This window comes from Bubalus kerabau, chromosome 10 (assembly GCF_029407905.1).
Source record: "Bubalus kerabau isolate K-KA32 ecotype Philippines breed swamp buffalo chromosome 10, PCC_UOA_SB_1v2, whole genome shotgun sequence".
Taxonomy (NCBI): domain Eukaryota; kingdom Metazoa; phylum Chordata; class Mammalia; order Artiodactyla; family Bovidae; genus Bubalus; species Bubalus kerabau.
Genome location: NC_073633.1, coordinates 14,609,605 through 14,635,192, shown reverse-complemented (window position 1 = coordinate 14,635,192; position 25,588 = coordinate 14,609,605). Strand labels below are relative to the sequence as shown.

The 25,588-nt window shown below is 41.8% G+C and overlaps 1 protein-coding gene across 1 annotated transcript in view; it reads right to left on the bottom strand.

The window, feature by feature from the left end:
- The window catches only part of JMY (junction mediating and regulatory protein, p53 cofactor), a 78,198-nt gene extending 64,561 nt beyond the window's left edge, over positions 1-13,637 (bottom strand). Inside the window, exon 1 of the mRNA XM_055536659.1 lies at positions 12,062-13,637. Within this exon, the coding sequence (XP_055392634.1) occupies positions 12,062-13,102 (1,041 nt within the window). The 5' untranslated portion in view covers positions 13,103-13,637. The remainder of the gene's footprint in view (positions 1-12,061) is intronic.
- Between the last annotated feature and the right edge of the window lie 11,951 nt (positions 13,638-25,588).

Here is a 25,588-nt window from a genome sequence, read left to right as displayed (position 1 = left end):
TACTTAATTGCCCTCCTTCCCTGCATAGCCAGAAAAATTAGTATAGTTATGACAGAAAAGGGAGTTCAATATTAACTATACAAAGTTATGCACTACTTGTTTGAAATGGTAATAAACAGCAAGAGAAAGGAGGTAGATTTCAGGTCTTACCTTATAATACACCAAATTCCCTATTACTACTGTGGAAGGAAAAAGTATTAGGAAATGTTTAGAGGAGAAAATAAACTTTCTTAAAAGTATTATCATACCATCTAAACCAAGTCACCCTTAGCTACCTTAATACAGAACAGAATTTGTAATAGATTAAATATCAGTATACCATTTATTCTTCTTGTGGTTACAGGAAAATTATTTTTATGAGTCTGTATGAGACATATGCATTCTGTCTCACATTAAAGTTTTATGTGTAATACATGTACAAATTTAAATTCACTTCCTTTGGGATTACAGTGTTCTCCAATGATAGACAACACAGTATATATACATAGCCAAGGTTTTGCAGAAACAGTTATCAGCCAGAAACTGTTGCAATATTTTTGTCCAGTGATGAATACACTGACCATGTATTTCAACTTGACAAAGGCTAAGTTTATCAGTTAGCCTCACTCCCTTTCTACAGGAATGAAGAGAGTCCAGTGGTTAAGAAAACTGGCTAGAATCAGGCATGCAATTGAACCTGGTTTTCACATATGCATATGTTGTCTTAGGCAAGTTTATCTCATTTCTTTGAACCTGTTTGCTCTATTGTAAAATCCCTGCCTCTTAGGTTGATATGAAGATTAATACTAACAAGAGTTAACATTAAGTGTTTATTGAGTAAATGACACTAAGTACTTTATAGAAAAGCTACTTTTCAGTCCTCTATGAGGCAGTAGTATTATTCTCCTCACTTTACAGATGAGGAGGCTAAGGCATTTAAGAGAATTAAGTGGGCCCAAATTCATAAAGCTATTAAGTGGAGGAGCCAGGACTCAAACTCACTGAAACCCTACCTCTTAACTCCTATCAACATGCTGAGTTAATATATTTAAAGACCTCTGCAGTGCCCAACCCATAGAAAGCATTTAGTAAAGGTTAGCTACTGTGATCACTAGGAATGGCAACCCACTCCAATATTCTTGCCTGGAGAATCCCATGGACAGAGGAACCTGGAGAGCTATAGTCAATGGAGTCACAAAGAGTCGGACACAACTGAGTGACTTTCACTTCACTCACTGTGATCATCAAAAACTAGGGCCTCACACAAGTCTCTACACATCGGTCATTCCAGTTATGACCTTGTTAACACTCAGTAAAGAAAACAACAACAAAAAGTCAGCAAAGAGGTGACAGACTCACCTAGATAGGACGGTGAAGGGGAAGAAAGACTTTCAGTTAGTAATCAGACATTGGTTTTGTAAATGTAACTTTAGCAAGCTATCAAAACACTGATGGGAAAGCAATTTTAATAATAAAGTCTGTAGGGAAAAGCACTCAACATCAAAATCCACCTTAAAGACAGGTAACAAACAAAGTGAGGAAAAGAAAATAAACAGAAAAAACAGAAACACCACTCCTGCATGCTTTAACGCCCCCATGTGCTAAAAAACGAATTAGACCTTTTTCAAAGCCTAAAGAAAGAAAAAATGAAGAGACGGAGCCAAAGCAAAAACAACACCGAGTTGTAGATGTGACTGGTGATGGAAGTAATGTTCGATGCTGTAAAGAGCAATACTGCATAGGAACCTGGAATGTCAGGCCCATGAATCAAGGCAAATTGGAAGTGGTCAAACAGGAGATGGCAATAGTGAACATCAACATTTTAGGAATCAGCAAACTAAAATGGACTGCAATGGGTGAATTTAACTCAGATGACCATTATATCTACTACTGTGGGCAAGATCCCTTTGAAGAAATGGAGTAGCCATCATAGTAAACGAAAGTCCGAAATGCAGTACATGGATGCAATCTCAAAAACGACAGAATGATCTCTATTTCCAATGCAAACCATTAAATATCACAGTAATCCAAGTCTATGCCCCGACCAGTAATGCTGAAGAAGCTGCAGTTGAATGGTTATGAAGACCTACAAGATCTTCTAGAACTTACACCCAAAAAAGATGTCCTTTTCATCATAGGCGACTGGAATGCAAAAGTAGGAAGTCAAGAAATACCTGGAGTAACAGGAAAATTTGGCCTTGGAGTACAGAATGAAGGAAACAGAATGGAGTACAGAAATAGGCGAAAACAATAGAATTGGAAAGACTAGAGATCTCTTCAAAAAAATTAGAGATACCAAGGAAATACTTCATGCAAAGATGGCAAAGAGAGTTTTGCCAAAAGAACACACTGGTCATGGCAAACACCCTCTTCCAACAACAGAAGAGAAGACTCTACACATGGACATCACCAGATGGTCAACACGGAAATCAGATTGATTATATTCTTTGCAGCCAAAGATGAAGAGGCTCTATACAGTTAGCAAAAACAAGACTGGGAGCTGACTATGACTCAGATCATGAACTCCTTATTGCCACATTCCAGACTTAAACTGAAGAAAGTAGGGAAAACCACTAGACCATTCAGGTATGACCTAAACCAAATCCCTTACGATTATACGGTGGAAGTGACAAATAGATTCAAGAGATTAGATCTGATAGACAGAGTGCCTGATGAACTAAGGACGGGGGTTCCTGACATTGTACAGGAGGCAGTGATCAAGACCATTCCCAAGAAAAAGAAATGAAAAAAGGCAAAATGGTTGTCTGATGAGGCCTTAAGGATACCTGAGAAGAGAACTGAAAGGCAAAGGAGAAAAGGAAAGATATACCCACTTGAATGCAGAGTTCCAAAGAACAGCAGAGAGAGATAAGAAAGCCTTCCTCAGTGATCAATGCAAAAAAATAGAGAAAAACAATACAATGGAAAAGACTAGAGGTCTCTTCAAGAAAATTAGAGATATCAAGGGAACATTTCATGCAAAGATGGGCTCAATAAAGAACAGAAATGGTATGGACCTAACAGAAGCAGAAGATATTAAGAGGTAGCAAGAATACTCAAAAGAACTATACAAGAAAGATCTTCACAGCCCAGATAATCACGATGGTGTGATCACTCACCTAGAACCAGACATCTTGGAATGTGAAGTCAAGTGGGCCTTAGGAAGCATCACTACGAACAAAGCTAGTGGAGGTGATGGAATTCCAGTGGAGCTATTTCAAATCCTGAAAGATGATGCTGTGAAAGTGCTGCACTCAACATGCCAGCAAATTTGGAAAACTCAGCAGTGGCCACAGGACTGGAAAAAGTCAATTTTCATTCCAATCCCAGAGAAAGGCAATGCCAAGGAATGCTCAAACTACCACATAATTGCACTCATCTCACATGCTAGTAAAGTAATACTCAAAATTCTCCAAGCCAGGCTTCAACAGTATGTGAACCGTGAACTTCCAGATGTTCAAGCTGAATTTAGAAAAGTCAGAGGAACCAGAGATCAAATTGCCAATATCCGTTGGATCATCAAAAAAGCAAGAGAGTTCCAGAAAAACATCTATTTCTGCTTTATTGACTATGCCAAAGCCTTTGACTGTGTGGATCACAAGAAACTGTGGAAAATTCTGAAAGAGATGGGAATACCAGACCACTTGACCTGCCTCCTGAGAGATCTGTATGCAGGTCAAGAAGCAACAGTTAGAACTGGACATGGAACAACAGACTGGTTCCAAATCAGGAAAGGAGTACATCAAGGCTGTATATTTTCGCCCTGTTTATTTAACTTAAATGCAGAGTACATCATGCGAAATGCCAGGCTGGATGTAGCACAAGCTAGAATCAAGATCGCTGGGAAAAGTATCAATAACTTCAGATATGCAGATGACACCACCCTTATGGCAGAAAGTGAAGAAGAATTAAAGAACCTCTTGATGAAAAAGTCAAAGAGGAGAGCGAAAAGTTGGCTTAAAACTCAACACTCAGAAAACTAAGATCATGGCACCCAGTCCCATTCAGTTCAGTTCAGTTCAGTTCAGTCGCTCAGTCATGTCTGACTCTGCGACCCCATGAATCACACCACGCCAGGTCTCCCTGTCCATCACCAACTCCCAGAGATTACTTGTTCACAAATAGATGGGGAAACAACGGAAACAGTGACAGACTATCTTTGGGGGCTGCAAAATCACTGCAGATGGTGACTGCAGCCTTGATATTAAAAGACACTTGCTCCTTGGAAGAAAAGTTATGACCAAACTAGACAGCATATTAAAAAGAAGAGACATTATTGGCAACAAAGGTCCCTCTAGTGAAAGCTATGGTTTTTCCAGTAGTTATGTATGGATGTGAGAGTTGGACTATAAAGAAAGCTAAGCACCAAAGAGTTGATGGTTTTTGAACTGTGGTGTTGGAGAAGACTCTTGAGAGTCCCTTGGACTGCAAGGAGATCCAACCAGTCCATACTAAAGGAAATCAGTCCTGAATATTCATTGGATGCTGAATATTCATTCAGCTTCACTGATGCTGAAGCTGAAACTCCAATACTTTGGACTTCAGCCACCTGATGGAAGAACTGACTCCTGTGAAAAGACCCTGATGCTGGGAAAGATTGACGGCAGGAGAAGGGGATGACAGAGGATGAGATGGTTGGATGGCATCACTAACTCAATTGGACACATGTTTGAGTAAACTCCAGGAGTTGATGATGGAGAGGGAGGCCTGGAGTGCTGCAGTCCATGGAGTTGCAAAGAGTCGGACACGAATGAGCAACGGAACCGAGCTGTACTGAAAGAAACTATTAGCATCATTAAAACTGCTATGTCTTAGTCACCTTGCTGCTGAGAAACCCAAACCTGGAGACAAATACATAAAACATGTGGACCAGGTCCCAGCTCTTGCCATACTGTGCTTGTAAACTGCCCTGGATCCTTAAGGAAAAGAACAATGTATTTTCATTTTCCAAACATGAAATTAAGGCCCAAATAAAGTAAGTGACAGCATAAGGTCAAGCCACTAGTATCAGAACTAGGACAAAAACACAGATTCTCCTGAGCTATGTTCAGTAAATTTTCTTCCCACTAAGCACTAATTAAGATAGTGCAGTGAGACATTCCTTTAAAAGTATACCCTGCCTCAACTAATTCTTAGCAGCAGCAAGTTGGTGACCAATTTTAATTAAAACATTTTTCTTGAGGAAAATGACCATTCCTGTTTATCACTGTATTCTCTCTGTGCCTATATTATATGAATGCACTAATACTGGTTGAATAAACTAAGTCCCAAGCCATCACCCTCACTATAACCTTAAACGCTACAATAAAGCCCCAAATCATTAAATGAACTTCCTTTTTCCTTAAGACCATTCTCTAAAAATGTCTAGCCCACAAGGCTTATATTTCTTTCACAGCCTATTATACAAAAGCTTCACTATAATTTGAAGTTATATATTATACCAAATTATAACTAAAATTTAAAATTCAAGGACAAGGATAAAGGCAATCCCCGATATTTAGGAAAAACAACTCACAAAATTTTCTAGCCTTTTGCTGAATGAATCCTTCTCTGCCCCACACAGTTATAATGACTTAGACACTCTGTGTTAAGCCTAGTTGGCATTAACAGTCCCCTATAAGAAGCCTGAAAAGCCAAATGAACTTCACCACCTATACCAAAAAGCAATTAGCACCACGAACTACTGTTTAGTCTTCACTGCCTGTCTTTTACCCTTAATACTTAATTTTTCTCCTATGACAGCTAAGGAAACTGGGCAGCTTCAAAGGCAGCAAATGCTGGCCTGTTAATGAGTAATAAAAAGAGCCATAGGGAAATCTCCCATTACAAAAAAAATAAGCACACATAAATCTAAACATCAATGGAAAGTCACCCTGTGCTTTCAAGTACCACTTCCAACAATATCCTACAGTCAATAAGAGGCCAAATAAAGCAGCAATGGAGAACAGTGAGACTAAAGTTATATGTGAAGATCTGGGGAATGAAGATTGCTAATTCAACCATAACAACTGTTATGTTTGACAAACCAAACCTCCCACTCACATTCTCCCTTCAACACGCACGCACACACACATGCACACACACACCCTTGTACTCACATTACAGAAGTATTATATTTGTCCAAGCTGGCCTTGTTCTTGCAAGGAGGAAACATGTCTGTGAAATATCTGGTGGGCCAGGCATCATGTGATGTCAAACAGCAAGCAGAGAAACCACCACATCAATTATTTATTGGGAAGGCTGCCATCCTGCCACCAGCCTCCATTTTTCTGTTTTACAGAAAGACTAACACAGAAGCACATATCCAACTTTTTTCCCACACCTATCTTTTTTTTTCCCCAGTTATATGAAAAATCGCCAAAAGTTTATTAGGGCATAGGATTGAAGAAAACGATAAATATCTAAGTCATTATTTTAATACTTCCAGCTTTTAACTCTTTCATCATAATTTTCAGGAATCCCACAAAATTCATTTAGCTTCATTATCCCATAACTGTGTTTTATGGTAAGAGAGCAGTTTGCACTGTTTATGTAACTATCCAGGCGGAATGGCTCTCTCTCCACTGCAACCGAGTACATTATGTCCCTCCCCAGCCTGCTTCTACTACGTATACCTAATCATGGGTCGTGGCTCCCTGGCCCAAAGACTAGCATCCTAGGGCTCCTAAACGACTGTCATTTCTCTAGTGACATATTAGATATATGCATATATATATAACAAGTATACAGCAAGTATAACAGATCTTCCTTGACTTGCACTGGGGTCACTGCCCAATAAACGCATCATAAGTTGAAAATACTCTAAGTCAGAACTGTATTCAGTATACCTCACCCACTGAACATTATAGCTTAGCCTAGCCTAAGTATGCTCAGAACACTCACGTTACCCTATACTTGGGCAAAACTCATCTAAAACAAAGTCTACTTTATAATAAAGTGCTGAATAGCTCAAGTGCTTGATTTTAATACTGTACTGACGTGACAACAGAAGGGTTGTATGAGCACAGAATGGTTGTTTACCCTTCTGATCCCATGGCTGACTGGGAGTGACCACTCACTGCCCAGTGTTAAAAAAGAGTATGGAACCCAGGAGAGGAAGTCCAGTTCCTACTGAATGGGTATCTCACTCATATCATTTTAAAGCTGAATGACCTTAAGTCAAGGACTGTCTGTAGTTGGGATTTTAGCAGTGCTCCAGTTCTATAGCTAATCTTAGTTTTCCTGGGAAAATCAGTAAAGTCATAAATGGGAGGAGGAAAATGATAAGTAAACAATCTTCACAGAGCTCCTTGACCTTCTGCTGAACAACTCAAGTCAGGAGTTGTTTATAGACGAGTCATTTTAAAACACAAAGGAAAACAGTGATTGGGCACTCTGGTCTAACATAAACCCATCCTGGCATCCTAGGCAACCTGCTTCTAAAACATAACATGAGGACTATGCCCTACAGCCTGTCACGATTAGTTGGAAATAAAACAAATGCATTACCTTAAAAGCGCATTACCGAACCAATTAGATTTTAAAATACTGATGCCATGCTCCCATTCTCAGGAGTGGAGACTGACATCCCTTCTAATGTCATCACGGAAAAAAGGCAGAAAAGGCATGCAGAAACATGCAGAAAAGGCATATGTTTGAATGAGGACAAATCGAAGTTGAATCTGAGTTTAGTCACTCCTTAGCTGGTTCAGTTCAGTCGCTCAGTCGTGTCCGACTCCTTGCGACCCCATGAATTGCAGCACACCAGGCCTCCCTGTCCATTACCAACTCCCGGAGTTCACTCAAACTCATGTGCATCGAGTCGGTGATGCCATCTAGCCATCTCATCCTCTGGCGTCCCCTTCTCCTCCTGCCCCCAATCCCTCCCAGCATCAGGGTCTTTTCCAATGAGTCAACTCTTCGCATGAGGTGGCCAAAGTACTGGAGTTTCAGCTTCAGCATCAGTCCTTCCAAAGAAATCCCAGGGCTGATCTCCTTCAGAATGGACTGGTTGGATCTCCTTGCAGTCCAAGGGACTCTCAAGAGTCTTCTCCAACACCACACTTCAAAAGCATCAATTCTTCAGCACTCAGCCTTCTTCACAGTCCAACTCTCACATCCATACATGACCACTGGAAAAACCATAGCCTTGACTAGACGGAACTTTGTTGGCAAAGTAATGTCTCTGCTTTTTAATATGGTATCCAGGTTGGTCATAACTTTCCTTCCAAGGAGTAAGCGTCTTTTAATTTCATGGTTGCAGTCACCATCTGCAGTGATTTTGGAGCCCCAAAAAAGCTGGTCAAAGTTGGCCAAATCAACTTCTCCTTCAGTAAAATAGGTGTAAAACATCACTTGCCTCAAAAAGCAGTATGGAGGATGAAGATAGGTAATGTGAAGTACCCAACACCTAAAATAGTGCCAATAAATATTTACATTCCCTTGAAACAACACTTTCTGGATGCCAAACACTTTGTTAGGCACTTTTTCATAATGTCTTAAATCTTCAGAAATCCTTTAAGTATTTCCCCCATTTCTGTTTTAAAGAGGTTAAATAACTAAACAGGTCACAGAAATGATGAGCACTCACCTAAACCCACATCCTTCTGACCCCAAACACAAGGTAGTCTCTGTCTACTGTGTGCCTTACATGGCTACTTTTGAAAACACGTGCTTCTCTCAGTGGTTTCAACTGGAAAAGTTAGAATTGAGCAATTCTATAAATAATAAATTCCAAAGTGAGCACTGATTTTTAGATTTTAATCAACTCTATCATCATAGTTAAGGTTTACTATTTAAAGGACCACAATGATTTCAATAGTTGTCCTTATACTGAAACTTTTATTTCAAATCATCACAGGGTAAACCATACTATGGCTTATAATACAATACTCAACTTTTAACCAACAACCAAAGCTACTGTTGAAACCATTCCAAGAGGTCCTGATGGCACTTGATTCATTCAGGGATTGAGCGCTTGCTATATAAACAGCACTACTTACAGTAAATCCTTGTTAAAGTTCAAGACAAGCCTACCATGGAATAAATTTTACATTTCATTTTTACTCAAGATTAAAGGCCTAAATAGTATACAATCTACAATTCTTAATTCATCTAAAAATAATTTCATTAGTATTGTATAAAGTACCTCCTTACAAACTAGTGAGTTGACCAAATTTGTGAACTATTAACAAAAACTTTTGGCAGAAAATGTAAGGTTTAGTAAATACTTCAATACTCCACAAGACAGATATAGGAGTACTTCTTATAACCCCATATAAACCATAAACATAGTCCCAAAACTAAACTCCAAAAGAGGTTATGTCCTAAGTTTACAAAGTAGATACTTTATAATTGTGATTTTAAGGCTCTTTTTGAAGAATACCTTTCAGTCTTTCTCTCCAAAACTACAAATATGCCTATGCATATAAACTCTGCACACCACTTTAGGTATTCCACTAAAGTTCATCAATAGCTCCTCTCAATTCACAGGAAATTCACCAACCCCAGATAACCACTCCTTATTTAGGAGGTTATGTTTTTATAGTTTAAACAGATTTTTCTCCTAGTTTATAAATAGCAGGGTTCCTTGAGGAATTTACATTTATCAACTTAAAAATTTACTTGCAACTTTATATTAAAATAACACTTCTTCCAAATCTTTTAAAAAAACTGGTGTCTTTTGTTCACTATTATTAAGAGTGCTCACAAGATTTGTGGCCCTGAACTAGGGGTGGCAAAGAAGAGAATTCCAAGATACTGTCAAGGCCAGTGACCTTGAGAAGTTTACAATCTCACTGTACTGTCTGTCCTATTAAAAAAATAAATAAAACAAACCTCTCCTTCAACAATTTACTGACATTTTGAACACAAATTGGTGTGGTCTTTAAATTAAAACCTTTAAATATATTGGAAAAGGAAGACTGTAGATAAAGAACTGGAAAATAAACTCAGAGAAATTAAAAAAGGAAAAAGCACGACCAAAGGATCGTGCAACGCATACCTGATTCACCACATATTACCTATGTCTGATTCACCACATATTACCTAGCTTTAAAAAACCTATGGTTAATTCCACAATTGTGAGACTGAGAATTAAAAACAAAAACCAACACTGATTTAGACATAATTACTAACTCAATAGAACTGATAACAAAAAATGACACAACTTCTAGAAAGATTTTACCTGAAAGAATGTTGCTGAAAGCCATTCAATCGGCAAAATTTTAAGCAGATGGGGTAGAAAAAATATATGGCAGTTATACCATACACTCGCACTGTCACACTCATGGTAGACATCACTGATTAATCATGCAACCCTTTCCTCCTACTGAGCCTAATTTCTTCCAAAATAGCCTTCCAGCAGAAATCAGGGTGGGCATTATAATTGAACCTATCTGTTGTCCTTCCCTGATAGCTATTTTTCAAATACTGTTCAGTCAACTATGTGAAGAACCCAAAATTTATGTATTTAATGTTCAACAAACTTAAACTCCATTTATTGAGTTGCTCCCCCTCCTCCAAAATACTCTACAAAAAAATTAAATATCCTGTTAAAGAGAATAAAACATATGGTCAATATAACCTTAATTAGGAAAAATAATCTTTCTAACAAAATGTACATGAGTTCTAGAAAACTATTTCTCAGCAGTCCTCATTTTTGACCCAATTTGAATGAAAAAAAAAAAAAAAAAAAGACCATTACTTTTTCTGAGTATCAAAAAAATTAAAACCAAACATATTTTCAACATTTAGGGATTAAAAAATAGAACAGTCAAAAGAAAAAAATAATAATATATACCTGTAAAACAAATAAGCAAAAGAAGCACTAACTTTGTCCTTGCAGTTTAAAGGAAACACAGGTCACTATGAAAACTCTAAAGAGAACACGACCATTTAAGATTTGTCACTTCCTTCCAAAAATGATTTAAGGTATTAATAGAACAAAGACTCCAGAAGTGAGATGATAAAAATGGAAATAAAAACAGATCCCTAGAACTATTGGATCACATCATGATGGGTGATGTTTAGCATCAAGTATCTAACAGGAAGAAGTGAAAACCTGGAGTCACCAGGTTTTAAGAAAGCACTGTGGAGCAAGTGAGGAAGAATTATTTCCTAAATCCTGAATAGAGAACATTCTATGAAGAAATCAGGAGGTTCCTGCTTCCCGGCACATACTACAAGATTCCAGTAGTATGTAAACATAGGCAAAGAATATAAACACGACAAAAGGAGGCATTTCCCCAACCCAACTCCAACCTCAATTGGTACTAATAATAAAAATAATTGCTTTGAGAACGAGAATACTTTTTTTAGTTTTCCGGCAGAGGCTCTTAAGTACACATGACCTCCAATTATACATCCTACACATCGTAGAGCTCCCTATGTATAACCATTAAGACCTTTTCCCATTATTTCCTGGAATTTTAAGGATTCGTTTGAAAATAAGCGACTGCACTACTTTTAGTCAAGCCAAAAGTATAGTAAACATTCCTGCCCAAGACCTTTTTCCTCCCTAAAACAAGTGAAACACGAGCCCTCCTTAAAGGCTTGCGATATTCCTAAGGTATGTATAAAAGTCCATGGACAGGCTGATTTAAAATTTGCAAAAGTTGCCAAATTACATTTGGAGACAAAAAACGGACCAATTTTACTTCATAAGACAAATCATTTTCAAATAAACGAACATGACACCAGGAAAGTAAGTTTAATGATCCGGGCAATTATTGCTGGAAAGAACTGTAGGGACAAAGAGAATCACTCATTTAGCTTATATTTATGGGACATCTTTCTTCTGAGTGGCTTTAATTTTACTACCATTACTTAGTAGTAAACAGAGCACTTTATAGAACTTACATGATAAGTAGGAGGCGTAAATCTAAAGGTTTATCCAAGTTCCTTCAGAGGCCAAATTAAGGAAAGCCATGGTTTTTCCCACCTCTGAGAGGAATGAAGGGGAAGAAAGGTCAGGACCCCTCCTGTCCCCTTGTTTAGCTAGGAAAACAAGTGTCCCAAATGCGCACAACCTGGACCGAAGCTCCAGTCTGCGGCAGCGTGGAGCAGCCAAAAGCGATGCCTGGAGCCTAGTCTGGGTCCTTACCTCCTGGATGCGCTTCCTGGCCCGCTGAAGCACTTCTTCGTAGCCCTTCTGCCGCAGCTCGCTCAGGCTTTCGTAATACTCCTCCGGGTCGTCGGTCTCGGTGAACAGCACCTGGGACAGGATCTTCCAGCCGCAGGTGTCTAGGCCGTGGCCCAGGTAAATCTGGAGCTGGTAACACAGCGTGTCGATTTCCTGCTCGGACATCTCCGGGGCGCCCCCGAACAGCACCGTCCACATGCCCGACGGCTCCTCCGGAAACACCGGCAGGCACGGCTCCAGCTGCGAGTTCACAGAGCACAGCTGCTGGTGCACGGCGCGCAGGTCCTGGAAGGAGAAGAGCCCGGCCCAGCTGCACTCCTCGGCCGGGGACTCCAGTTCGGCGGCCGCTGGCGGCTGCTCCGCGGCCGAGAGCGCCAGCGCCGCCGGGTACGCCTCATCTTCCCTCACCATTTCCAGCACCTCGATCTCCTCGGTGACCGTCCCGCAAGCGCTCACTACCCGCACCGACGACATCGGGGCCTCCTTGCCTGCCGGCGGGGGTGCCGCAGCGGCGGACCCCGCCACATCTCTGCCTCCGGATGCCCTCCGGACCGGGCTGGGGTTGGCCCTCACTGGGCTCCGGAGAGGACTCTCCGCCCCTTTGCCGGCCGGACTCCGCAGCGGCGGGTCCCCTTGAAGGCTGTACGCGCTCCGCGGAGAGCTGCCCTCTGGCCAGGCTGGGCGCCTCCGGGACCCGGGGCTCCTGCCCAGAGTCGCGGAGGCAGTGCCCTCGGGCCGACCCTTGCCCGCCGGGCTGCCCGGCCCGCGAGTCCCGTCGGATGCGAGCGCGCCTGACTCGGCGCCGCCTCGCGCCCCCGCCTGATCCCGGGTGCCGCTCCTCTGCCTCTGGGCCGTCCGATTGTGGCAGGTTATGGCAAACTTGCCCTCAATCTCGTTCCAGGCTACGATGAAGACAAACTTGTGCTTCTCGCGCTCGTCGAATACGTGGGGCCGCACGGCCACCCAGTCCGACTCGACCGTCTCCTCCAGCGCAAACGACATGGTGGCTCCGGCGCCAGGCCGCGGGGAAGGCGCCGCTGGCCCTGCCCGCGCGAGGACTCGCCGGCTGGCTGCGCCGCGCCCCCCACTCACCCTCGCTGGGCGCCTTCAGCCATCTTAGCGCGCCGGCCGGCTCTCCCCGCTCGCTCGCCTGTCTCTCCGTGCTCGGACTCGTCGCGCTTCTTTGTGGCGCGGCTCGCGGGAAAGACAATGCGCGTCCCCGGAGCAGGTAGTTCACATGGTCACGTGCGGCTGGGTCTGTTTACAAGCCCCGCGCCCGCTCGGGCCGCCCCCCGAGCGAGGCCGCGGGGCTGAGTCTGCGGCGCTCCGGAGGTGAGGCGCGGGTGGCGCGGGGACGGGCGGGCGGGTGGGTGGTCGGGGCCCTGGGCTTGCGAGCCTCCGCCTCTCGCCCTGGCGGATCTCCGCGCCCCTCCTCCTCTTCTTCTCGACAGCCTGGAGCCGGCCTGACGAAGGGACGCGTCTCCTGAGCGCGGAGCCTCAGTATCGCCACAATGTTGCCATTCGGCTGCTGACGTAGCGGCTCCACGAGGGACGTAAACACGGGCACGTGCCGCACGCTGGTGACGCGGCGGCGGCGGCGCGCACACCTCGCTCGCGCGCGTCGGCCCCGCCCCTCCGCGTCTCCCGCCCCCGCCCGCTCGCGGCCGCGCGCGCGAGTCTTCTGTTCCTCAGGCTCGGGTCCGGAGCAGGTGAGCCGCGCAGTGAGAGTGGCAAGTGTGACCTGCGGGACAGGCGGCCTCCAAACCCAGGGAGAGAAGGACAAAGGCGAAGGAACTGAGCATTTTTGAACTCCAGTCATTCAGAGGGACCCTCAAGTGTGCATTTTCTTCCATTTCGGGGGGATAACTCCCATATTCAGAAAGAAGTACGCCGTGACGTTACGTGAGCTGTGTGCTAAACTTTGTCGGGATCCCCTAGACTGTTGGGTTCTCCCCTTAACACTCTTGCGATACACTGTCAGATACAAAAGGAAGGTGTCTGAAGACAACCCAGTAGAACTCCAAAGCAAAATAAGTGAAAATTCAGTCATGTCCTACCAGTATGCTTACGTCTCAGTTCATCAGTGTTTTATTGTTTCTGGCTACATCGTTGTGTATTGTTCTGTGAACCTCGTTTTGAGGTCACCGACTTGAGCCCTTTTGAAATTGTATTCAATTATCAGAGTTCCCAGAATCCACATACAAAAAAAAAAATCACGTAAATCTGAAGAATTACGCTATTCATACTGAACTGTGATGAAACATTCTCAAATTTGCCTCATTGGTCTTATAATCTAGTTTAAATTATTCACATACTCTTTCCTACTACTATCCAATCCATATTGCAGGTATTCTGCATCCACAGTAAAGCACAATGGGAATTATTTGTTACTTTTATCCATATTTCTAAAATATATGCGAGACCATTTGGATTAACCTTACATTGTTGGCCATACTTATTTCAGTTTTGTCCTGACATCTGAATAAACAGCCGAGAGCTTTAGCCCTGTCAGTCAATTGGACATTTTAGACCTATAGATCTGCTCTGACCATAGAAAACGGGAAGGATGAGCTAAAAGGGAAAAGGGCTGGTTTTTTAACCTTTTTACAGTTCTATATAAAAACCATGTTTTCAAAGCTTATAACAATTTATGGTAATTCTCAAATGCAAATCAGAAGTACACCTTTTGAAAGGCAGTAAGAAACAGAGAAAATCCATTTCACATCTGCTCACCAGCTAAGCAAACAATAGCATATTATAGAAAAATTTCCACTTTTCTGCAGAAAAGTTACTGCTAACAGTTTTTCTGATAAAAAATGATAGATCATAGCTCTTCTTATAATACATTATAGATAAGTATGAATACTAAGAATGAACTTCAAAAGTATGTTTATGAGGAGCATTTTTATTTACATGTATATTAACATTGCAATATTTATCCACAACATTATGTCTTATCACAATAGTGCTAGAGAAAATTGGTTTGTGGTCACACAGGTGTTACTGTTTCTCCACAATACTCTAGCTACTGTGTTTTTTCAAGAGTTGTTTCAATGTTTCTCATTTTGTCTTAGTAATTGTTATCCTACAAATAAACAGAAACAAACAGAAATTCCCATGGCACATTACTGTGGTACTTTACAATTCTTTATTTAGTTCTGTATATGATTTTAAGATCTCTGAGTATATAAATACTCTCTGGGAATAAGTAAAGTTACAGAGGCCACATTTTGACCTTGGTACGTAACCGCAGGAGCCTGGGTTGTGATTCTTCCTCTGAGGCTTGGCTGAAAGTTTTACACTGTATCTACTACTAACATCTTCAGTCCCATAGGGTGTGCTGGGATTTTTGTTCTAAGCAGCAGTGCTGCTTGTTCCGCAGTGAGGACTGCTGGACAGCCAGTCTCCCAGCCCAATTAAATTTGGCATCTTCCATATCACCTGATGTATGAGCTGTAGCAGTTTTCCTAGGTGTGGAATGTGTTGTATCCAAAGCCCAAGGAAGCTTAACAGTCACTGTGTTTCTTTTATTGTAGAGTGGCTGCATCCTGCACAAATATGTCCTTTGCTTTAAATGGAATGTCCTGACATACCTAACCATGGGATGTGCAGAAACTTCACTGACTTGGCCAGGGCCTGAATTTTTGTAGAGTTTGTCTCCATCCCTCTGAAATGCATATGTCTTACCAAGGTTGCCAGCAATGCCAGCACCCTATCCTGCCAGATCAGCATGATGTCATCAATGTAATGTATCTATATGATATTCTGCACTATGTCCGGGTGGTCAAGATGTCTATAGATTGTGACAGATGGGGGGAGAGTTAGTATGGCCCTGGAGCCACGTCTTTTTTGCCTGGCTGGAATAGAAAAGCACACATTCACCAAATCAATGGTTGCATATTGAGATGTTGTTCTGTCTTGTGTCTGACTCTTTGTGACCCCATGGACTGCAGCACGCCAGGCTTCCCTGTCCTTCACTATTTCCCAGAGTTTGCTCAAACTCATATCCGTTGAGTCCATAATGCCATCCAACCATCTCATCCTCTGCTGTCCCCTTCTCCTCCTGCATTTGGTCTTTCCCAGCATCAGGGTCTTTTCCAGTGAGTCGGCTCTTGGCATCATGTGGCCAAAGTATTGGAGCTTCAGCTTCAGCATCAGTCCTTCCAATGGATATTTAGGGTTGATTTCCTTTTGGATCGACTAGTTTGATCTCCTTGCTGTCCAAGGGGTCTCAAGAGTCTTCTCCAGCACCACAGTTTGAAGGCATATTGAGTACTGGAGACCATATTATCTGCCCTAGCAAAGAGACTACACCTAGCTGGGGAACAGTGATCAGGACTATATTTTGGTTGAGTTAGCAGTAGTCTTTAGAATCCATCTGGTTTCTGTTAAGGACCAGACCAGCAAATTAACAGAGATATTCTAGGGACTGCTGTGACTACATCTTTAAGAGTGGCACTAATCTCTGCTATCCCTCTCCAGGGTTATACTGCTTTTACTTCACTATCTTGGTGGGAGATGAGCCGTTTCAGAAGCTTCCGCTTGACCTTCCCTACTATGATAGCTTTCATCAACAAACTCAGTGTATGGGTTATTCCAACTGCCACATACATCAATCCCAAGATATATTTGGGGACCAGGGAAATGAGTACCAGGAGAATTCACAGACCTGGTGGACCTAGACTTTGGTCAAGTCTCCATTAATTACCTGACCCCTGTAGGCCCTCACTCTGCCCCAGAGCTCATGATGAAGTTTCTGGTTGTTGGGTATTGGTGTCAGCTTGGACCCTGTCTTCAACAGTCCTTGAAAACTTGATGAGAGACTAAGTACTTCCCTCAACCTCCCCCTTGTCCATTCTGGCTGTTTTGACAATGTATTGAATATATTAAGCAGTGTCTATTGGCTGCTCAGCTATTTTGGCTCAGCTGGTAAAGAAACTGCCTGCAATGTGGGAGGCCTGGGTTCAATCCCTGGGGTGGGAAGATCCCCTGGAGAAGGGAAAGGCTACCCACTCCAGTATCCTAGCCTGGAGAATTCCGTGGATTGTATAGTTCATGGGGTTACAAAGAGTTGGACACGAATGAGTGACTTTCAGTCCATCAATTGGCTGCTCAGCTATTTTTCCCCTTGGGATGCTTTGTTTTATTAACCATCCCATAACTGTGGACCCTGTCACCCTCTGACTTCTGATGGTAAAATGTTGACAGTAGCCTCTATTGCTCCAGGGCCTTCTCATCTCTATTGCTATCAGTGAATCAGATTCTGTGACCACTTGTCCTGCTTTTAACCTTGGCCTGCAGAAGAGAGCCACAGTGAACTTCATGGGGGTGCTGGGGCCCCTCTCACCAGCACATTTCTAACGAACACCCTTAGTGAATGGTGTATCCTTGGGACCTTCCTAGGAAACATATTTGTTCTGGCCTCACGTTGCGTATCCCTTCCAGCATTCCCACTTCCCTGCGTCTTTATTCCTTCCTCTCTTGTATACCTTGGCAATTCAAGCATTTCACATTGGGATCTGTGAGGCCTGTTGCTTTTTCCAGATTTCTAGGAGTCACCCTCATGGCAAGTTTTCAACATACACTAGGGTCTTAGCTTGGATGTTAAATTCTTTTGTCCTGAGAGAGTGACCTTCAAGTCTGTAAATGATGTTAGTTACCACAGCTTCTTATTATTAGTCTTAGTCTCAGCCTGATCTTAAAACAACCCTCCAATTCCATTATCCTTAGATTTATCATTCCTCTAACATTTCAAATGCCTAAGTTTTCACATCTCCATGAGTACATTGTTTCAACTCATGCCCAGTGAAAATTTTAGGAAAAGGACTCTCACCTTTTGGCAGGGCCTCTCAGGGGCAAAAAGAAGGAAGGGAAGTTGAGGGGAAGTGAGAAGGTGAACACAATGTACATCAGATACAAATCTGCTTCTACTATCTGATAGTACCTAAGAGTAGCCATGCTTCATCAAGATCCCCCAAGAAGCAGATAGCATGATGGAATTAGATGTGGAAGAGAATTTAGAGGGAAACACCTATAAGGGAAAATGGGGAGGGAGCCAGAGCAAAGGGGAGAGTTTGTGACTGTGAAGGAGTGAGGAAGAAAGGAAGTTTTAATAAAGAGCATCTTGGAGGGCAGCACAGTCTAGAGTGTTTTCTCTAGGTCAGTGGGGATCCCCAAGCCAAAGTTACCTGTCAGAGGAGTTTCATGTCTCACAGCCAACAGGCATGCCATGTTCCCTGTCTCCTCAGACAGTGGCTGGGAGCAACCTGGAGGAAATGTGGTGGATGCATAATGGAGCGGCCCAGGCTGTCAGTATTAAGCTCAGGAAGCTGAGACGCACATTCTCATGGTGGTCACAGACACCAGCTGTGCTTTACAAGAACTTGGTTCTATTCATTAACCGATCTGTGACACACCAAGGGCACAAACATGAGTACAGCATGGTGCTCACATTGTAGTAGTTGGCTTCAGTTTGACTGGATCATCACAAATAATTTTTTTTTTAAATTAGAAACAGAAGTTGATAGTTTCTCAGACTCTCTGGAGGAAGATCTTGAGGGTGTGGCTTCATTATCTTGTTTGAGATGATTTTCCAGGTTCTAAGGTAAATTCTGAGCTAAATACTAAATGGGGTTTGAGCTTTTCCTTACTGTGTAGATCCAGTCCTGTTTTCATCTCACATGATGCATAAAACCTGGGTGAGAAGTCTAGAACCTGAAACAGTAGTTGCCATTTCTAAAAAAATGTTTGAGAGGGAGAGCAACATACCACTCCCAAACACACTTACTTTCCTGCATCACTTACTTACTTTCCTTATACTGCTTCTTTTATATCTATATGGTTGGTGTTCATTTTCTGTGGCTGCTGCAACAAATTGCCACCAATTTAGTGACTTAAAACAACTCAGATTTACTATCTTTAAGTTTTAGGGGTCACAAGTCTAAAGTGAGTCTCACTGAGCTAAAGTCAAGTTGTCTGTGAGGCTGCAAAGTTTATTCTAGAAGCTCTAGGGCACAATCCGTCTGCTAGCCCTTTTCAGCTTCTGGGGCTGCCCACATTCACGGGCATGTAGCTTCTCCCTCCATCTTCTAAGCCAGCAATAGTGGGCCAAATTCTTCCCACAGCACATGACATTTGTTCTGAGACAGATCATGTTTCTCTTGTCACGTCTCCTTCTTTGACTCTTTGTTTTAAAATAAATATTTATTTATGTATTTGGTTGCACTGAGTCTTTGTTGTGGCACATGGTATCTTCCGTCTTTAATTGCTTTATGAGGGATCTGGTTCCCTGACCAGGGGTCAAACTTGGGTGCCCAGTGTCAGGGTCATGGAATCTTAGCCAGTAGACCACTAGAGAGGCCCCTTCTTTGACTCTTGGCTTCCACTTCCCTCTTCCACTTTTAAGGATCCTTGTGATTTTATCAGGCCATGAGGATCAGTTCACTTCAGTCGCTCAGTCATGTCCTACTCTTTGCGACCCCATGAATCGCAGCACGCCAGGCCTCCCTGTCCATCACCAACTCCCAGAGTTCACTCAGACTCACATCCATCGAGTCAGTGATGCCATCCAGCCATCTCATCCTCTGTCATCCCCTTCTCCTCCTGCCCCCAATCCCTCCCAGCATCAGCGTCTTTTCCAATGAGTCAACTCTTCACATCAGGTGGCCAAAGCACTGGAGTTTCAGCTTTAGCATCACTCCTTCCAAAGAAATCCCAGGGCTGATCTCCTTCAGAATGGACTGGTTGGATCTCCTTGCAGTCCAAGGGACTCTCAAGAGTCTTCTCCAACACCACAGTTCAAAAGCATCAATTCTTCGGTGCTCAGCCTTCTTCACAGTCCAACTCTCACATCCATACATGACCACAGGAAAAACCATAGCCTTGACTAGACAAACCTTTGTTGGCAAAGTAATGTCTCTGCTTTTGAATATGCTATCTAGGTTGGTCATAACTTTCCTTCCAAGGAGTAAGCGTCTTTTCATTTTATGGCTGCAGTCACCATCTGCAGTGATTTTGGAGCCCAAAAAAATAAAGTCCGACATTGTTTCCACTGTTTCCCCATCTATTTCCCATGAAGTGATGGGCCATGAGGATAATTCAGGATAATTTTTGTGTCTGCTGATTAGATGGAATCTTAATTCCATCAGCAACCTCAATTCTTTTTTGCCAAGTAACCTCACAAAGTCACTGGTTTTGAAGATTAGTTTATGGATATCTTTGAGGGGACATTATTCTGCCAATCATAGTTCTCATAGCCAAGTTCTCTGAAACAGTATCTGTTGGTGTTTATTAATCTTTTGGATGTTCATAGGAATGAATCTAAAGATTTGTCATTCTTAGGATTTTTTCCTAGTTTTTGTTAGTTCTGCATTATCATGTAAAGTTATCATCTATTGCTATGGTTTCTTTATATGTTGCTGCTAAGTCACTTCAGTCGTGTCCAACTCTGTGCAACCCCAGAGATGACAGCCCACCAGGCTCCCCCATCCCTGTGATTCTCCAGGCAAGAACACTGGAGTGGGTTGCCATTTCCTTCTCCAATGCATGAAACTGAAAAGTGAAAGTGAAGCCACTCAGTCATGTTCGACTCCTAGTGACCCCATACACCACAAGCCCACCAGGCTCCTCGGTCCATGGGATTTTCCAGGCAAGTCTTTATATGTTACTTTGTAATAAACCACCCCCAAATGTAACAATTTAAAACAATCTATTATTATCTGTCACTTCACTACAGGTTGATGGATCTTAGCTGGTTGGGTCTCTCTTGAGGCTTGAGCAAGCTTGGTGTCAAATATGGTTACTTCCCTCATATGTGCTTTTGTGCTTCTCCATGGGGACCCTTTCCCACATGCTTGTCCCATGTATTGAGATAATCATATTTCTTCTTTAATCTGTTAATGTTGGCAGAGTTCAACATGCAGGTTGTTTACTAAGCATGCCCTTGGGATCAAGGCTTGAAAAAGAAAGACGAGGGAGCTGGAGTGGGGAAATGGAGGTCTCAAGCTGTGATGGGGGCCTGACACCACTGAAGCCATGGGGATCTTCTTAGCTGAGTTGCTTCCACAGTGGACCAGGTGTTTATGCATTCATCCAGTCATTGGTTGTGGGTTGTTCCTGGAAGAGAAGATAACCTTGGATGAAGCTGATGTGATTTCCAAAAGGTGAAGCCTGAATGAAGGTTGTGCAGTAGCAACTCTCTCAACAGGTGAGTCAATGAGCCCCTCTTTGGAAGAGGATCTGGGTTGTGTCTCTCCTTGTCTCTTCCATAATGTTCCTGGTAGTAGTAGGTATAATAGTAAACCAACAAACAAACAAAAAAACAAACCCTGGAAACAACCTGAATCTCTATCATTCAATAGTCAATAAACATATGTAGTATAGTCATATGATGAAAAAAATATACAGCAATGGCAATAAATAACTAATACCACATCTGTCAAGAACTGGAATCACCATCTGTCAGTATGCTTAAAGCCCAGAAATGTGATGTTAGTGAAAAAAGCAAGTGCAGAGAATAACATGTCTGTTATCTCTGCAAAAGTTGAAACCACTTAAAATACAGCTATACCCTGTTTATGGATTATTAATATATATGTATATGGAAAGTAATAAAATATTCATCAGAATCATATCCACTAACTTCATACTGTCTAGACAGGGAGGGTGGGAACTAGGATTAAGGAAAGGGGTTCAGAGGCCACAAATGTATTTGGAAGTTTTGTTTCTTTCTTTTTAAAAATTTATTTATTTATTTTAATTGGAGGCTAATTACTTTACAATATAGTAGTGGTTTTTGCCATACATTGACATGAATCAGCCGTGGGTGTACATGTGTCCCCATCCTGAACTCCCCTCTCAACTCCCTCCCCATCCCATCCCTCAGGGTCATCCCAGTGCACCAGCCCTGAGCACCCTGTCTCGTGCATCAAACATGGACTGGCACTCTGTTTCACATATGATAATATACATGTTTCAATGCTATTCTCTCAAATCATCCCACCCTCATCTTCTCTCACAGAGTCCAAAAGTCTGCTGTTTATATCTGTGTCTCTTTTGCTGTCTTGCATATAGGGTCATCATTACCATCTTTCTAAATTCCATATATATGTGTTAATATACTGTATTGGTGTTTTTCTTTCTGACTTACTTCACTCTGTATAATAGGCTCCAGTTTCATTCACCTCATTAGAACTGATTCAAATGCATTCTTTTTAATATCTGAGTAATATCCCGTTCTGTATATGTATCACAGCTTTCTTATCCATTCGTCTGCCAATGGACATCTAGGTTGCTTCCATGTCCTAGCTATTGTGAACAGTGCTGCAATGAACATTGGGGTACACGTGTCTCTTTCAATTCTGGTTTCCTCAGTGTGTATACCCCCTTGGTGTATAATCCCACCAGTGGGATTGGTGGGTCATATGGCAGTTCTATTTCCAGTTTTTTGAGGAATCCGCACACTGTTCTCCATAGTGGCTGTATAGTTTCCATTCCCACCAACAGTGTAAGAGGGCTCCCTTTTCTCTGCACCCTCTCCAGAATTTACTGCTTGTAGACTTTTAGATAATAGCCATTCTGACCGGTGTGAGATGGTACCTCATTGTGGTTTTGATTTGCATTTCTCTGATAATGAATGATGTTGAGCATCTTTTCATGTGTTTGTTAGCCATCTGTATGTCTTCTTTGGAGAAATGTCTGTTTAGTTCTTCGGCCCATTTTTTGATTGGGTCACTTATTTTACTGGAATTGAGCTGCATGAGCTGCTTGTATATTTTTGAGATTAATTCTTTGTCAGTTGCTTCGTTTGCTATTATTTTCTCCCATTCTGAAGGCTGACTTTTCACCTTGCTTATAGTTTCCTTCATTGGGCAAAAGCTTTTAAGTTTAATTAGGTCCCATTTGTTTATTTTTGCTTTTATTTCCATTACTCTGGGAGGTGGGTCATAGAGGATCCTGCTGTGATTTATGTCAGAGAGTGTTTTGCCTATATTTTCCTCTAGGAGTTTTATAGCTTCTGGTCTTACATTTAGATCTTTAATCCATTTTGAGTTCATTTTTGTGTATGGTGTTAGAAAATGTTCTAGTTTCATTCTTTTACAAGTGGTTGACTAGTTTTCCCAGCACCACTTGTTAAAGAGATTGTCTTTTCTTCCTTGTATATTCTTGCCTCCTTTGTCAAAGATAAGGTGTCCATGCTGCTGCTGCTGCTAAGTTGCTTCAATTGTGTCCAACTCTGTGTGACCCCATAGACGGCAGCCTACCAGGCTACCCTGTCCCTGGGATTCTCCAGGCAAGAACACTGGAGTGGGTTGCCATTTCCTTCTCCAATGCATGAAAGTGAAAAATAAGAGTGAAGTCGCTCAGTCGTGTCTGACTCTTTGCGACCCCATGGACTGCAGCTTACCAGGCTCCTCTGCCCATGGGATTTTCCAGGCAAGAGTACTGGAGTGGGTTGCCAGTGCCTTCTCTGAAGGTGTCCATAGGTGTGTGGATTTATCTCTGGGCTTTCTATTTTGTTCCACTGATCTATATTTCTGTTTTTGTGCCAGTACCATACTGTCTTGATGACTGTAGCTTTGTAGTATAGTCTGAAGTCAGGCAGGCTGATTCCTCCATTTCCATGGAAATTTTGTTTCTTTAAAAAATATCATAAAAAAGATTGAAACTAACATATCTCAGTGCTAATATATGATGAAATTTGGTCTTGAGTACATGAATGTTTATTAAATTTATTTTTTCTGACTTAAAAAAACTTTATTATAAAATTAATAATTTAAAAAATACCATGCAGTCATTAAAACAAAATTAATTATACCTATATTTCAAAAGCAATGTTAAATGAAGAAAAGAATTTGCAGCAGGGTATATATGCATTATGATGCCATTTCAATTTTTTGGTGTGTGTTTTTTCTTTTTTAGTTTGTTTCTTCTTTTTTTATATTTTTGCCATTTTAATTTTTAAATAAGTAAAATGACATTCTATATTATTGATAGATGTGGTACAAGTATTTTAAAATGTAAGGGCAGGACACACACCAATGTTATCTGAATAGTTTTACCTTTGAGGAGAGGTGATGAATAGTATTGCAGATAAAAAGATTCCTGGACAGTCACATTGGCTCAGCCTTGGTGTTGAGTACATGGCTATTTATTGTATGACTCTCTGTATTTCTTGGTATGTTTCAGATAGTTCATATTTTTAAAAATTAATTTATTTTTAATTGGAGGATAATTGCTTTATGAAGTTGTGTTGGTTTCTGCCACACATCAACATGAATCAGTCCCAGGTAGACATGTGTTGGACACAGCTTATCGACTAAACAACAACAGATACATTTGTCCCCTCCCTGTTGAACTTCCCTCCCACCTCTCACCCCATCCCACCCCTCTAGGTTATCACAGAGCACTGGGTTGAGCTCCCTGCGTCACACAGCAAGTTCCCATGGGCTATCTATTTTGCATACGGTAATGTTTATGTTTCAGGTTCATATTTTTAATACATTAAACATTCTATTCTGATTGGTCGTTCCCTTTGATTATAATGAAAGTAACCACATAAGTATATGCCATCACTTGACTGGCATGAAAAGGAAAGGAAAAGAATGTCTATAACCTCCAGTTGCCATATCTTTCTGGTACATTCTTTACTGCACCCGTATTTTCAAAACACTGACCATATCCTTGATTAAAAACAACAACCCCAGTGCTTATATACTCAGTTATTTTTGTGGGTGTTAAACTGCATTGCTGCAGGGGGACAAAAACACTGGTGCCGGCACCAGAAGTTAAGAGAAGAATCATGGTAGGCAAGTCCTGGGTCATGCATCTCTCCCATTAAAAAAAAAAAAAAATGCAGATTTTATGGTTCAGTTGAACCTAGTTCCAGGACAGGAATGGGGTCGTGGTGGGGGTGGAGAGAGTAGAGTGGAGTGAATTTAGGATTGATATATATATATACTACTATGTGTAAAGTAGATAACTAGTAGGAACCTACTATAAAGCACAGGGAGCTCATCTTGGTAATGATCTAGTGGGGTGAGATGGGGAAGGAAGGGAGAGAAATCCAAGAGCGGGGGGATATATGTATACATACAGCTGAGTCACTTCATAATACAGCAGGAACTAACGCAACATTGTAAAGCAATTATACTCCAGTAAATACGAAACACAAAAAATTTACAAACAGCTCACGAGGCTTAAAAAATCCAGATTTCATATAATTTTATGGAGAAAGGATATTAAATTATCTGTTTGCACTCCTCCATGTTATCCTCTGATCCCTACAAAGGGATTCTGGTGTTGTCTTTTTATTTAGCATTAGTTACCATTTCCATATATCCACCTAGTCCACACACTAGTCAGTGTTCCATAGTTTTCCATCTTGATCATGCACAACAGTTTACTTAGCTTTGTCACTATTGTTGAACTTTTGAGATTTTTCCAACTTTCCATTATTATAAATAGCATTTCTATGACCATCTTTGTGCA